The sequence below is a fragment of the Ceratotherium simum genome, chromosome 18, assembly GCF_057802395.1.
Source record: "Ceratotherium simum simum isolate JZ-2026a chromosome 18, ASM5780239v1, whole genome shotgun sequence".
NCBI lineage: Eukaryota > Metazoa > Chordata > Mammalia > Perissodactyla > Rhinocerotidae > Ceratotherium > Ceratotherium simum.
The window spans coordinates 20,434,970-20,452,008 of record NC_141917.1 but is presented as its reverse complement, the minus strand read 5'-3'; the positions used below and the strand labels follow the sequence as shown (position 1 = coordinate 20,452,008).

At 35.4% G+C, this 17,039-nt stretch overlaps 1 protein-coding gene across 2 annotated transcripts in view; it reads left to right on the top strand.

Annotated features, from left to right (window-relative positions):
- CDH10 (cadherin 10) overlaps positions 1-17,039 on the top strand; it is a 177,586-nt gene that overhangs the window by 115,654 nt on the left and 44,893 nt on the right. Inside the window, exons 3-5 of one of the 2 annotated variants that reach the window (XM_014781554.2) lie at positions 11,241-11,535; positions 13,094-13,213; positions 13,640-13,807. In XM_014781554.2, the coding sequence (XP_014637040.1) occupies positions 11,241-11,535; positions 13,094-13,213; positions 13,640-13,807 (583 nt within the window). Of the gene's footprint in view, positions 1-11,240; positions 11,536-13,067; positions 13,214-13,639; positions 13,808-17,039 lie in introns of those variants that run through there. The other variant, XM_087443162.1, reaches the window with a different exon arrangement.

Here is a 17,039-nt window from a genome sequence, read left to right as displayed (position 1 = left end):
GTCAGCCCTCAATCATTTAGTGTGTACTTTCCAAATGTACAAATCAGAGGTGGAAAGGGGGACGTGAACATTAATAAGTATCACCTCGGCATCAGGCAGCTGTCTCAGGGGATATATCCCAGTTTTGTAACTGGTTCCTAATCTAGTTGTACTACCTGGAAGAGGAGAGTAAAGTGTCTTTGGTTGTTGGAGAGTCAAATTCCATGTAGGGGGATTGCTTGGTGGGGATAGTAAAGGGTTTGGCCTTGAATCCACTGAGGTTAGGGACGTTGGGGTTACAGCCTCCAGCTTGAGTGGGGATGCAGTCTGAATAGATTTCTCGGGGGTCACCAGTTGGCCTGATGGTGGCACCAAAGCTGGAGTGTGTGAGTAGGGTGGACTCTGGGGTGGCTTTCCTTAGCCCCATCTTTCCTGACTTGGAGGATCATGTCCTCCTCATCAGAAAGATCTTGTTATAAGGGAAGTATTTTCAAAGTCTTAGGTCCAATCTTTAATTTTCAAATTTTACATTTTCTTTGTAACTCTTAATTTTGATATAGTGCCATGCAGCACTGAACATAGGGGATTTCTTCTCATTTCTTGGTTCTTTTGCAAAATAGATCCAATTGTAGTATGGTGTTAAAATTTAGGGTCCCATATTTGGCCCATTTTTCCCCATCCTCCATTGAATATTGCAGCCAGACTGTGTTACATAAAAGGATCAACTGCTTTTGGATCAATGGGGAATACCTGAAGGCCTTCCAGTTCTGTAATATGCAGCCCAATGGGCTCTTCTCTGGGATGGAGCTTGCCCCATCCCCATATTCTAGAATCTTTTCTTATGGTCTGTTTCCAGCCTCCCAGAGGCAACATATAATGGTTAGTGGTGATACAGATGCCACAAGATTTTGCCCAGAGATTTAGCACTCTAGTAGCCTGAAACCAGACCCAAGCCAAGTAAGAGCTGATGTTTGGATGTCCAAGAGGATGTTAGAAGGTCAAGTACCAGGGCTTGAGAGCTGTCTATAAGGGACACCTCTAGAATTCCTGCTCCCCCCAGACAGTGACAAAGAAGTGGACTGGGCAGAGGGTCTGGAGAGGCCTGACTAAGGTATAAGATTTCAGACTGAATTTCTCGCTTTAAGAAAAAAACGAGCTAAGTTGCAAGATCTTCTGTTGACTGGGAAAAAGGCCCAGGAAGAGGTCCTCCCTTTTGTTGGCCAAATCCCATAAGTAGATGACTAAAGAGACAAAAGTAGCTCACTGAGACCTGAGGAGGTGTTGTGGGAGGGAAAGGAGACCAGTGGAAGTCCTTTAGCAGAGAATGAAAGGGAAAATAAAACTGGTGGAAGCTGGGTTTCACCCAGGGACTGCCAGTAAAGAAGGCAAGGAAAAGCGGGGGACCTAGGAGTCCAAAAAGCCAGACTATAGAGAAACAAGGTCAATGTCAAGCATCCCCAACCAAAAAGATAGACTCATTGACTCCAGAGGGGCTTCACACCCACAAACAACTGACTCAGTGACTCCAGAGGGGCCTCAAATGCATACCTTGTCACTCCAGGACTTGAACGTTCAGGAAAGACAAGTCAAGGGTTGAATTGCTCCCATTATGCCAGACCCAAAGCTTTTAGACCTCCCAATGGCCAGGTCATGCAATCCCTCAATTCTATAAGCCAGGCTTAAACAGACTTTGTGAGAACAACTTAACTCTTATAGCTGTGTCTTGGGGTCAGCACCACTTGTGTCCGTCAAGAGATCCTTGAGCAAAGCACTCAGTGCAGCTGCTGGGTCTCCCCATGGGGCAGTGACATCATGCCAGCAGCACAAGCACCAAGAAGGGAGTCCTCCTTTTGAGATCCACCCCTCAACCTCCAGTAGAGTGAATGGGTTAGCCTAAGCGTGCTGATGCAGCCCGCTGCTCTGTCCATTGACCAGGTGACCAGAGGACTGGAACCTCAGAGGGACAGAAGTCCCTTCATGGTCACGAAATTTTGTTACTGAACCAAAGTCGGTTCACTTCTTGCTGCGTTGAAATCAAAGCCTTCACCAGAAGTAGTTGTCACACAAAGTAAAATTTATTTGCAGCAAATAAAGAACCCACAGGGAATCGCTTTGAAATCTGTGGCTCCTAAACAAGGGAGAAACAGGAACCTTTTATTTCAGATGGAGAATGAATATTCAAAAGAGAGGTTTCATTATCACACATAGAGGTGGGTATTCGCTCACACAGGCACAGGTTGAAAACATGCTTCCACATATGTCGCATGTTATGGTAATAAGGCCTAGGATCCTCCTGGGGTGGAGATCTTAACATTAAAATGAAAAAAGGTGACTCTTGGACACTTCTCAGGCCATCTGCACAGGCGTCACTCTTGTGGTGGGGTTTGGACTGGCTCAGGGTGGTTGGTGATTGCATCTCTTAACATAACTAAAAAACACCTTTGAGAAAGAATTAAGTGCTTCCAAAACCTTCTTTGAGTTTTTCAGGCAGGTACTCAGTGACAAGTTCACCTTTGAACAATCCCCCCCCCCCCCAGATTTTAGTTCATTCAGTTCCTGTTGTTTACAGAGCAACTTGGCCTTGGCAATATGAATGTTTTTGTAATCTGTCTGGCTGTTCTTTATGTTGTCAGTGGGAATGTTGTCCTATTATTATTACTGAACTACCTTATCCTACTCTTAAGGTAAATTGCAGATGTCTATGATGACTTATCATACGATTTCAGAGACAAATTTGGATTTGCATTTCTATCCCTGGTTCTTGATTGAAAAATTTAGATTTGTCCCCTGGCGATCTATGTATATATCATATTCCACTGATCCAATCCTATGGTTAACTGGAATTTCTATATAACTTACAGCCCCAATCTTTTTCAATATGAAGAATAAGATTTTCTTTACATACATTTATACTTATAACGTAATTGCAGATTCCCACTTTTCATTATGGACTTCTAATTCCATTTCCCTCCATTCAGAATATTCAGCCTTTCCAAAGAAACAACACAAAATGAGCTCTTTATTCCTCAGGTCTGTGACATTTGACTCTGATATCCATTTCCTTCTACAGATAAATAATTCTGTATTATGTACCGTGAAATGTTAGGAGTCCAAAAGAATAGAAAACTTGGTTCTTTCTTTCTTTTTTTTTTTTTTTGTGAGGAAGATTGGCCCTGAGCTAACATCTGCCAATCCTCCTCTTTTTTTGCTGAGAAGACTGGCCCTGGGCTAACATCCATGCCCATCTTCCTCCACTTTATATGGGATGCCGCCACAGTATGGCCTGACAAGTGGTATGATGGTGCACTCCCAGGATCCGAACCGGCGAACCCTGCCACAGTGGAGCACGTGCACTTAACTGCTTGCGCCACCGGGCCGGCCCTGAAAACTTGGTTCTTATCCTCAAAATAAATATGTTTGTAGTTCCATAAGACATATAAAAATAATAGTTCAAAATTTGTACAGGTGTTATAAAATTTTATATATATACACATATATGTAATTTTATATTATATATATTTTATGTGTGTATATACACATATAATTTTATATTTTATATATATACATTCATACAGACACACACAAATTATAACTGGGGCACAAAAGAAAGAGAGGTTAATTCACCCTTACATGAGTTTGAAAAAGTGCTTCATATAGGAGATAAGGCATAAAAATAGGATCTTTCAAGATGAGTAAGAATTTGCAGGGTAGATAATCAAGGTAGTGAGGAAAGAGACAAGTTATAGAGGCATGGTATTGTCTGATAAATTTGGGGACTAATTTTCTTCATTTGATGAAGATATGAATGTCTCTCAGCCAAATGAGCAATCCCCTTTCCTGAGGAGAACATCTACTTTGATTTCTCAATTCCCTTCTTTGTGGAAAAACATAGAAAGTCAACCTATAATAGGAATTTTTTATTTAGTGCTCTTTGGTGTCAGGGGATATTTGTACTCCCTGGTACTGCATGTAGCATAGTTTTTGTATTTTGTACACACACATGCACATATACGTATAGGTAATGTTTTTCCTAGGATGGCATCCATAGCACTTCTTTAGATTCTCATTTCAGTCGGTGCCTCAAAACATCCAATAAATGTAGAGATCCCAACCTCTTTTCGTTTTTCCCCTCTTTGACCATAGACCCTAGAGGCAGCAAGCAGCTGCCTGGTCCCTCTCCTTTGGGCATCCAATCATATACTTGTCACTCTATAGCTTTAAAGATAAAAGCATCTTTACAAGCCTTAGAAACCCAACAGCTTCAAATACTGCCTCTGTGGCAAAATCTCCAGAACTCCAGAATCTCCAAACCTAAAATACCACACCTGGAATTCTCATCACACTCTTCAATTTAGTTTAGTTCAATCCAATTCAAGAAATACTTATTTAAATAACCTCCTTCCGTGAATACCTATCCCCAGCCCTCTCCTTCCTTTCACACCTCCTATCATCACAGCTTTCTTGGTGAAAAGGAAGGAGGAGAGATTCTCAGCTCCCTGTGTAGTCCATTGAAAAGAAGTGATAGGCCTTTATTAACTCTTCTCTAATTTCTTTTCACCTTATTAATCAAAGATGAATCTCTTGGTTTTAAATATTTTACTTTTACTTAAAAACTTTTTGGGCATATATTTACATATATTTCTATATTATAAATCCAAGATGCTTAAGAAGACTTCTTCAAGTTGTGGGGAAAAATACGGGGTAAAATGTGCAATGTCATTTTCACACCACAAGGGGATACTTTGCATAATTTAGTGAATTTCAAAACTATAAGAAGGAAGATGCCAGGCTTCTAAAAGACTATGAACCTTGTCTACAACATTTCCCAATAACTTTCTTTAGAAAGGATAAACTAATACATTAGAAAGAATGTGTCTACTGTATGTCATACACACCATTTAAGGTCTTGAAGCAGGGAATGCCCTGTAAAAGTATGTCTATGAAAAACTTAAATAAATGCCTTCAATGTGATCTGGGTCTCGTTACAGTACTGGCAAAGAAATGTACCCTAGTTGAGACACTTCAAGACATGAGTTAGCAGCAATTCTAGCAGGAGATGTTTTCTTGAATTTTATAGCACTCTTTACAAAGAAATCTGTCTTGAGTAATTCCTAATGGCTTCAAAAAGAGGCTTCAAAACTCCAGAATGATCTTAGGTTAGATTTACCAGTCGGGGCGGCCCATACTCACAAGGCCAAGTTTCAACAAGCTGCACTCTTGGAAGACCAAATGGGAAAAGGAATCCCTAGTTATTGAAGCCAGACCCCACTGGGATTTTTCCTCCTGGAGGAGATCTCTAGAGAACCCTCTCAAATGTGGAAAATAAATCACTTAATTTTTTTCCCAGAACCTAAGCTATGTAGACATCATTGTCCATCCATCATTTAATCCTCTATGGTTGCCTCTGGTCCCAGAAATTGTTCAGAAAAGTATTCATTGATCCAAATCATATATATGGAGTATTTTTAAGTTATTATAATTGTTTTTACAATCCATTCCATTTATTTCTCCTCCCCATTTCCATTCTTGATGGAAAAATTGTTTCATTGGGATTCTTAGAAATTGGTCAATATTTTCGTATATCACTAATATTAAAATAATGCCCAGTCTTCCTCTGTAAGGTTTACCTACTTCAATTCAAATTTTACCACCCCCTCCCCTTTTTCCCCCAGTCTCAACAAAATGAGTAACTACTTATTTATTTCTGACCAGATTGTGTTTACTTGCTTTAGCCTGCTGTCATCTGCTTTCTGATGTTGCGCCATCTTCACTAGTATTTTTTCATTGGATGCAAATTTAAAGTTATTTGATTCAGTGCCTCATTTTCCATTTGATATTATGTTACTCACTAGAGCAATTAGAGCAAAATGCTAATGATGATGCTACCAGAATAGCATAGTGTATTTGCCATATTCTGGATTTTTTAAAACAAATATAGCATACATTGGCTGTTTGAAAGAAGAGCAGGCATAAAATTATCACTGTACATTAGAAAATCTATTCAAAAATATCTCAAATTTAAAAGTTAATGAGTACACACACACAAAAATGAGAAGTTGTCAAACTCAGACAGTAAATGTTATAGTCCCTGTGATTCATTCATCAAAATTTATCCTTTAAAGAACTAGTCTAACCATTATAAAAAAATTCTAATATAAATCTACAGATATAATTCTCATTTTCTCTATTGTCTTTTCCCAATTTTTGCAATGGAATCAAATACCAACAATTACCAATATGCGTAAAGGTATCAATATTCTGAATGAAAAAGAAGCCGACACAACAATATAAATTCCTCTGAACTAGTAATCAGACTTGTACTGGCAGTATTGACAAATATGGTTCTTCACTTTTTAAAACATGCTCTTTATTTTTCTTCCAGCCAAGGGTGAAAATATAAGGTAAAATCTTTTATCAGTTATCCTTCTGGTAACAAATTACTTAAATTTCCTGTACTTTGTAAATAAATACTTTGATTGCTTTTTATGGTATTTCCTCATTTAATATGAGGAACTGAAAAATAAAAATGAATTGATATTAAGAGGTAAATGTTCCACCAACATAGCACCTATCCTGAAGTGTTATCTTAATTTAACATCTGTATGATAAAAAATTGATTGGATTTCAGTTTCTTCCTCAAAAAAAAAAGATGGCCTTAAACTAGATAAGCCACAAGACCCCTTTTAGCTTACAAACTTTGTTTTACACAAATATCTTAAGATGATGCTTTACATGAAATGTTACAAAATCATCAGAAACCTGCCACATTTAAAATTACCAGGCCTTCATTAAATAATTTTTCATTAAAATATTTCTTTAAATTTAATGAATTGTTTAGTTTTAATTATTAATCTACTCAATATGAGAAAATGAGTTATAATTAAGCACATCTAAATAAAAAAGTTAAATAATAGGAAAATGACTTTTAATATGCAGCACAGTCTCAGTTGTTCTATTTTTCTTAATTGTCATGCGTCTTGCCATGTCCTTTATCTGCTTGTGAATTTACAAGGAACACAGCAGGTTCTGAATTTTTAATAGGCTTTCCTCAAGGAAAGAAAAGGTCAGTATTAACATAAAATTCTTCTCAAAGATTTGTGGCACAAATGTTTCACACCGGAGAACAGGTGTTACTGAGGAACTAAAGCCACAATACTCTGACATTTTTTCTATGTTTAAAGAAAACTTAATGTCTCACATAATAAAATAGCACAAGGTCAAATCAATAGAAAAGTTATTTCAAAGTAGATGCTATAAGTTATTCGGCACACGATCCATAATCCCACTTCTCAGTAACATAAACAATTAATTTTGTTCAATTAAATTTTTAATAAATCCGAGTATTGATATCTAAGATCCAAGTAAAAAAAGGAAAAGTAATGAGAAAGCTACAGTTTTAAGAACTAACCCTTGCCTGATCATTACTTTGTAAATGAGGTGGAATGTGAAATAAAATTCTATCATACACACAAGGAATGAGAGAGAAATACAATGCCAGGGTAAGTAAGGGTGGAAAAAGTATGAAAAGGAAGAGATAATTAACATAATACAGAGAACTTTAAGAAGGAAGAGGGGGAGCTTAGGCGGGAAACTATAATTAAAGAACTTCATCCATTGGTCTCTTTCTGTAACTGTTAGGAAATCATCATCATCAATGTACCTGTTATTAATTATCTCTTGTTTCCCATCAGTTTCCTCTGGGGGAGGAAGCAACTCCCCAAGTCTCAGGAGCTCTAGAAATGCATCGATATAGTAAATATCTGTTATAGTTTCTTTACTTGTCTAGTTCTTAAATATGTTTATTTAAATAATATTTCCATAAACATAAGCTAAAGTCAAGCCCTCAGATACGGTCATTTTGGTCATTTATTCTAGTATTAGTGTTCAGTTGTTTCCCTTTGTAAGAAAAGAAGGTACTTTTTTTCTTTTATGCAAGCTCTAATGATTCAAGAAAGATTTCTTATAAGTCTGGCTTCTCAAGACCAACACTTACAAATTTGTAGGCCTAATTTGTTTCTCTTAATTATATTCCCATTGGAGAAGGTAGAAATCTCTTCATTTCTGATTCTCACAACCACAGTCTGACTTCCAACCCTCATCTCTTTGATTCCCTGCTACCATGTTCAATTTTCTAATCCAATAGAAACTCCCACAGTATGTGGTCCAATTACAAGATTTAATTTTCACTCTCTGTAGTATAAGTGAAGGTAAGAATGCTGCTGTGATTCATATTCCAGAACTGAGCTTTATAAAAATTAAAATCTCAACATACTAGCAAGTTTTCTACATGTCCAACTGATTAGAATAACAGAACGTTCTTAATGATTCCCAGCTTGCCTTATATCCTTCTTCACCTTGAATCTGTGTTCTATATTCATCCAGCATTCTTTATGAGATGCAAAATTTGTAAAATGCAAAAAATTTCCCAGATTTAAACTTCTACTCATTCTTTATCAGTAGTTTAGGTGTTATATGCTTAGGGAAATCCTCACTCATTCCTGTGGGCTAGTTTAGGGGCTGTCCTGTGAATTTTCATTACACACAATGTTCGAATCTTCTATAGAACTAGAATGGAATTGTTGATTTACTTTTAGAAGTACCTGATTCTTATGAGAGTAAAGAAATATTTCTTTTTTTTTTTGTGAGGAGATCAGCCCTGTGCTAACATCCGCCAATCCTCCTCTTTTTTTGCCGAGGAAGACGGCCCTGGGCTAACATCCGTGCCCATCCTCCTCCACTTTATATGGGACGCCGCCACAGCATGGCTTGCCAAAGCAGTGCGTCGGTGCGCGCCCGGGATCCGAACCAGCGAACCCCGGGCCGCCGCAGCGGAGCGCGCGCACCCAACCGCTTGCGCCACCGGGCCGGCCCCAAGAAATATTTCTCAATTAAAATTGTTGAATGAATAGACAATAAATGTCATAACTGCCTATTGCAATCCACAGTTATCTGATCAAATGATTGATAATATCAATAATCTTTTCTTGAATTATTTTGATTCCCAGACAGAACAAGAAATATGTAACGCTTATATCTGCCATTTGGAAAATTGCCACTGTGTTGCACATTAATATAATTGGAAAGTTTCCCGGCAACTATGTGCATTTTCAATTACTAAAAAGCATCAATCTTGTGACTTTTTGAGAGAGGTTCCCTGGACAACACAGTCTTATGTTACTTCTGAGAGCTTTTTAGTTAAAAGCAGATATTTCTTGAGTTTTTCAACCTTACTTTGTTGTTTATGAATAGCTAAAAATGTAGTGAAAAACTATTTGTTACCTGACTTCTTTATCTTTTTCTCCAAAGTACATATCCGTTTGGGGTTTTCTTTATCCATTATATCTATAATAATGAGTTATTTGTCCAGAAATCAGAAAAATGGAGTTTGATCTAAATTTGATGGCTAAATGCTAATTACTACAAACAGTTAACCAAAAAATAGACTGCTTTTGAAGACCCAACAATAACCAGTGATACAATATATTAGGCATATGTGTGTGTGTTTAAATATTTATTTAATTTAAACAGTTTTGATGTCCATATAAAAATGTTTCACAGTCAAGTTCATTGACATAAGCTCCCATAAAGAAAAAGAAACAAAATTTTCTTTAAATAGAAAATCATCAATTTAATATTTCTAGACATAATTAGATGAAAATGTTTGTAGGTGCAAGTAGTCTAAAGAGCAAAAATAAAACCTACTTAGATAAATATAGAACTCTCTACAATTTTTTGCATAATTGAACGCTATTGTCTCCAATTTTTAATTCTCTAGGCTACAGGTTGGTGTGCCTGTTCTGGTTTATGAATACCTTTTATATGAACATTAAAAAGAAAACATGTTGGTAATGATATCTAAGTTATAATAAATGCTTTGTAGAAATTTAGAAAATCTACGCATTGTTTTTGTATTTCTTATCTAATTAAAAACAAAATAAAAATTTTAAAAGCATAATATCTTATTGCAAATAATAAAACTGTGATCATAACATAGAAAATGTTTATTGGTTGGGTGGTATAATTAAATAAAAACTTACAATCCTTGTGTTTTACAAAGCCACGCTCTGTTCCTCCAATGGCTAAGCTCCTCCCTTCAGGGTAAGAATTCCATGGGAGGCAGGGGATATTCACATCTGGAACCCACACATCCATTTCCAGACCATAGTGAAGCTACTTGGGACCCATTATTCCTTGCCAAAAAATTCCTGAGCTTGCTTCTAGGTCCAAGGAGGGTCTCTTCTCCAGGTCAATCACCCAAAAGCCAGACTCACCCACTGTTACACGCACCCTTAACCCTGAGGGCTGGCCCAATAGGCCTCTATTAAAAGACAACATAAATGGAATTTTACCATGACACATGGGCTCCTGGGCTAGCATTTGCACTGGGTTGGGGTGTGCACTGGGCTGAGATGTCCACATGAATGTATGCTCTTTGATGTGATGACTTGGATTCTGGAAGATTAGAGTTGTGGGCATAGGCAAGGGGGCAAGAAACAGACTTGCCCTACATTGCCTTGTTCCTTCACAGAACTTGTTGTTTGAGGTTGTTAAGAAGACAGACTTGACAAGGTAGGAGGCTAGATAGAACGTATTTTATTTTATAGTTTATTAACTTGATTTATAACTTTAAAATATATAGTCAAGTGTTATATAGACATCTATTTGTACTCTTACTCTGAGCCCCACAAATACTTGTGGGGCAGGCACTGTCTTTTGTATAAGCCAAAAAGTGATGCATAGTGTTTCTCATATAGGAGCTGTGTCTCATATAACTTTGCCTGTCTCACGGTTCTTAAGATATCATTAATACCCCAATGGAAATGCAATAACAAATCATAAGTTTATAGGAGATGAATTTCCTGCATAATACGAAAGTAAAAGAGTTTTCCACTCACAGAAATAGATGAGAGAAGCAATGTTTACACCAGCATGTCAAGACTGATGACTTATGTCTTTGTCAGGAATTATTTGCCTATGAAAATGGTTATTTACCAAGCAAAGCAAAGACGGGAGCTGTGTTTGGTTTTTTTTGTTACTTTTTTCCATTTGGACAAAAAAAATCACACTGATGTGTGAAAGGCTAGTCCTATTGTTTAAAGTATATAGAAGAGTGCAATCATACTTATTCAACTCTCATTTCAAGAACTAAGATAAGTGACCCCATTATTGAGTGATGGGACATGAGAGACCTTCTTTGAATTCTTCCAGCATTATGTACTTTTAGACATTATCATGGATATGCTCTTTTTTATTTCCCCTAGCTTCATTCAGACCAAGATAAAGGAGATGGATCACTCAAATATATTTTATCTGGAGACGGAGCTGGTACTCTTTTCATTATTGATGAAAAAACAGGTGACATTCATGCCACAAGAAGAATTGATAGGGAAGAAAAGGCCTTTTATACTCTACGTGCACAAGCTATTAACAGAAGAACTTTGAGACCAGTAGAACCAGAGTCTGAGTTTGTGATCAAAATCCATGATATCAATGACAACGAGCCAACGTTCCCAGAGGAAATTTATACAGCTAGTGTGCCTGAAATGTCCGTTGTAGGTAAGTTTGTGTACAACATTCATGATGGTAATCAAAAAGTATGAAAAATAATTATCAAGAAATTCATAAAATTTTGTGATCAGTTAATTGAAATCATCTTTGATTCCCTACTAAGAGTATATATGTTAATTACCTCATTTAGGAAATGAATCAGGAACAAAAAGGATGAATGCATTTTTCACTTCCGATGGATTTGTAAATCTTTACAATACAAATAAGTAGACACTTTCCTCAAAAATCCAAGAAGATACTATTGAACATAGTAGAAAACTATGAAAATATAATTCTTCATCACATGGATTTAGATGACAGCTGTGTAAAATTTTGACCCCAAATATAAGTACATTTGGAACACCATAGACATAATATGGAATCTTTGCATATATTCTCTAGTCATAATTTGCCTAAAGAGTTTGTCTGAATTATCTAGATAATAAGAATGATGAAATTGATTAGATTATCTGCTTCTCTCATATTAAATATTTAAAAACATTCTTTCATTATAACATCATTTAAAAACATCCTTTCATTATATATAAAACTCTGCCAGTATAAATCTCTTATTCATATAAACCAGTTTAAAATCTACAGCTAATCACATATAGATACAGAATTAAAAACTTAAATTGTGTAACTTTCTGTAAGACATAAAGCATTAAAAAACTAGAAGTATAACATTCAAGAAAATGGAATTTCCCTTTGCAGAGTAAATAAATAGACGTATTTGTAAGCAAAGAAAGTTAAGACTGCTTTAATTTTTTTATTAAATGGAGAATGACAGAAAATTAAACATCAGGAAACAGGGATAACATTTTTAGAAATATGTATTTAGATTTAGTAGAATAGATGCATTTCTCAAATGTGGGAGTAGTTATATAGACCGATGAAACAATTCTGATACTTTTTTTTCTTGTAACAGTTATAATAGCAAATTTTCAACTCTGCATTTCTCAAAAGCATTGTTCTAGGATTATTATTTAATATTTACTTCACTAAATCCCAAAGACTTTTGGCAATCACCTTATTATAAAGCCCTTCTAAATATCTTGAACTTTATTAAATAGCTTTTAATAGTTCATGCAACTTGGGATCATCCTGGATTGTTTCTAAATTTAGAATTTAATCTATTCATAAAATTGTATTCTAGAGCAGATGTTAATTATTTTTATAGTTAATTAGTGGAGAGGGGGAAAGAAGAGCATACTTACTCCTTTGTGATTAGATATGCCCTTTACACAAAACAAATCTATTATGTGAAAATGAATTTAAGTATCAAACCTGAGCATTTGTAAAGTGACCGCGTTTATTATAACCTGATACACTGTAGCATTATCTATTGTGTGCATAGACTACATCTGTTGGCTATGTATATATGTAGTGGAAATCAGAGTTTACCTATAATAACAGTATGTATGTGATTTTCATCTAAATTATATGTAAATGTTTCTTTAAGAGGTCATTATTAAAGCCAAAAATCATTCACGTCTTCCATGAAAACCAGTGCTTTTGCTCCTCCTTCTGGTACTGTGCAGAACTAAGCTGAATTTGGATACTTCAGGTACCTCTGTGGTGCAAGTCACCGCTACAGATGCCGATGACCCTTCCTATGGGAACAGCGCCCGAGTCATTTACAGCATACTTCAAGGGCAGCCGTATTTCTCTGTGGAGCCTGAAACAGGTCAGGAATCATGAATTGGTGTTTGTTAATTTAAAAGTCTTTATGATCTTTTTAAGTAGAAAAAAGGCAGGAAATAAGAACAAAACCTTAACATTAATACTCACAGAAGAGTGATGATGCCACACTTAAAGATTTAAGAACTCATAGATGAATGACTGAATCAGCTTATGGAAGTCTACCTGTTCTATGTTTTGACATATGGGTTTAAGTCACTGTAGAGCACATATGGTGTTCTTTAGGAAATAGAAAAACAACACAAATAGTGAAATATTTACATCGAATCACTTTTACAATTTCTAGACAATAAAGATTAATAGCAAACATATTTTGTCTTTCAAAAATCACTACTTTAGATATACAATTTATGGGTTTAATCAACTGATAATTGAGATTTTAATGATAACAAAATTTTTATATTTTCTCAAGGTATCATCAGGACGGCTTTACCAAACATGAACAGAGAAAACAGGGAGCAATACCAAGTGGTAATCCAGGCTAAAGACATGGGCGGCCAGATGGGAGGCTTATCAGGGACCACCACGGTGAACATCACGCTGACAGACGTCAATGACAACCCGCCACGCTTCCCCCAGAGTAAGCTGCATTTCCTGGTCTTTCTATAGGGCAAAAGCTTTAGAGTAACAAAAGAAAAAAGCAAATGATCATTTAACTTAAAACATGTTGAAAATGTGCTACCAAAATGAAAAAGAAAGGTATATGTGGATGAATTCACTGTTATTAAAAGATAAAAATTAAATATTTCAGTCATATTTCATTGGGAGACGGGGGATCTGTGAACAAAAAACTTCTCTGTATATATATATGCTCTACATTTATGATTGTAATCTAAGAGCTATTTCTTTCAGTTAGCAAAAGGAAATAATGTTTTACTGGAAAACAAACTAACTCATACATCTACAATGAGTATGTTTATTTCCACTTAGAATTTAATAGAGAAGATCCTAATTTGAGGGTAAAATTGTTCAATAAAAAAATCTGATTTGTCATATTATAAGGAATTAGCCAAGCAGAGCTACATAGGGAGAATCTTACAAACTAATCAGATTTGGCACTTAATATCACCATGTCAAGTTGGCATTTAATAACTCTGTGTTTGGAATGGCCATCATACTAAAACATTTTGTATTCCTGGTCTATTTATAGATGTATTTTGTTCTATGAAATTAACCCTTCAGATTTTCAAAATAGGTTAAGAACTGTTAGCTTCTGACTATATAATACATGTATGTATTCTCCTTTCTTACACAGATTGGTAGACATGCAGCTAGAGACGATGATATTAGGTCTTAATGGACACTCTCAAGACTCAGCCAATTTCCTGCTAATCTTAAAGATCCTATGCTTCAAGATAAAATTTCATGTTGCTAGGAATGTGACATAAAATGCAAGCTTGAGTATGATCTATGTCCTTAATTTTTAGCATTTGCTATATATTAACTTCTAAAGTGATCTCCCAATTTTAGTTAGTTTTTGGCTTAAATACCTTTGTGATAAAGTACTAAAATATAGCTTTCTATGTTATTTATATCTTTACATTAAAGACTATTATGCAGAAGAAATTATGGTCTAAGAATTGAATATTATTTTGACTGTTTAAAAGCATTTTACCTCTTTTCTATGCTATTTTTATCTAACTTTGATTATTAATAGTGCATGATTTGAATTGACTTGTTTAAAATCATGTGTGTGGAAAGACGATACAATTCAGATAGAATTTTCTTGAGCAGGCTAATCACGTGCTGATGTATTTGTGATGATTCTTTTGTTAGATATTTACGGTACATGCCCCTCAGGTCTGCTATTGTGGTGTTTGGCCCAAAACACAAAGAGAAGAGTGTTCATTTATGCTCTTTTCAAATAATCAGGTTTCAGCTCCAGGTTACCTTTAAGCATTGGCGGGGAAAAGAAAACCAATAATAGTCCTTTATAGTTCTTTTAGAACAGGCCTAAAGACATACCTAGTTACATTAAAATTTAAATTTCACATTTTATATGTATTTCTGACCACCTCTTAGTGTGAGCTTGTTACCAGGAGAATAAAGATGCAAATCCGGGGGAATAAATGATTAATCGCAAAATCCACAATGAGCAAAAATATTCCTGAAAAAAATATCTTATCAATAGTAAATGTCCATTAAGAGGAGTATTATATTTTAAATGCTCAAGTACATATATACACGTGTCTAAAATGCAGTCCATTTAAAAATGATGCCTTCAATAAGAAAATTAATACGTTCTAATTAAGTGGAAAAATTAGACATTCAAAAGACAATAATGTCCAATGAAAATTCAGTTTATTATTTTTTCATCTAACACCTTTATTAATTCATTCAATAATTATTTCCTTTCCTTTTGTTAACTCAGAATTTGTGATTGGAATCTGGTAGGAATATTACACAAGCCTAGACTTAATAATGATAGTAATAATAATAATAATGATGTAATGATAATAACAAAAAGAAGCAGCACTGAAACTTATATTTTCTGAATGGCAGTTTTGTTGGACACTGTACCAAGTTATTTATTGCCCTACTTTATTTAAATCATAACAATCATTCAGATCAGTATTATGATCTCCATTCTACAAACGAGAAAACAAAGGTTACGGGCGTTAAGGCTAAACTGTAAGTAGTGGCAGAGGTGGGTGGAAATCCATATCCAAGTCCAGATGTCCAACACAATACATTTAGAGGAAGTTTAGAGCATCCTGTATCTTGTCTCATTATTTTTTAATTATAGATGGAAACATAATTTACGGATTTTTATTTTCTCAATTATCTTTTCTGCTATGACTATTTGCAACCATATCTTACTATTGGGAACACTCAGTCACGGCAATTAGAAAGTTGCTTGATAGTCTAAGTCATCTAACATCCAGAAAACTAGTTTTTAATTTCTAATATCATTTCATTGAATAGCCAAAGTTTGGAGAGAGTTCCACAGGTTGTGAAGACTTTCAGATGTAGCACACCACTGAAAACTCACAACTAACCTGCAAAGACCAATTGTTATTATTATTATACCCAATGTACAGAAAAAGTAAAGGAGGTTCAGAGTGGAATTGATAAAGAGAACAAACCAATGCTGCCTAATAGAAATATAATCCAAACCAAAAATGTGTGCCATGTATTTAAGTTTAAATTTTCTATCAGCCATATTAAAAAAGTTAAAAGAAGCAGGAAACATTTATTTTAATCCTATACGTTCTTTAACCCAATACTATCCTTTATACATATCATCAATATATCAATATAAAGCTTATTCAGATATTTTATATTCTTTTTTTCCCATAATTCTTTGAAATACCCACTTACATCAAGTATTTTCCAGTTCCATCAAGTCTCAGTTCAGACTAACCACATTTCCAGTCAATCGCTGCCTGAGGGTTAGTGGCTTGGCTAGTGGCTGCCATGGAACAGCTGGAGGTATTTTACATGAGTCCCAATGCTCTTCTTCATTTGGTAGCTTTTTCACCTTGATCAATTAAACTGACCTCTCTATTTTTCCATGCCTTTCAGTAAAACAGGATAGCAGTGCATAACCCATGGAGTGGTATAAGACTGGATAATTTAATATCTCTGAAACACTTGACTCACTGGCTGGCACTGGTGTATCTATGTGTTCAATAATGTTGATTTGTTCAAATACTGCTCTATTGTTACTATTAGTCAATATTGTAAAAGTAGGACCAGAACTTAAACTTCTAGGCAGATTGCCTGATCTAAATGCAACATTTCCCCATATGCTGCATCTGTGGAAGATAAAAATATCAGTCATTTGAAGAAGACAGGGAGGGATGAAAACT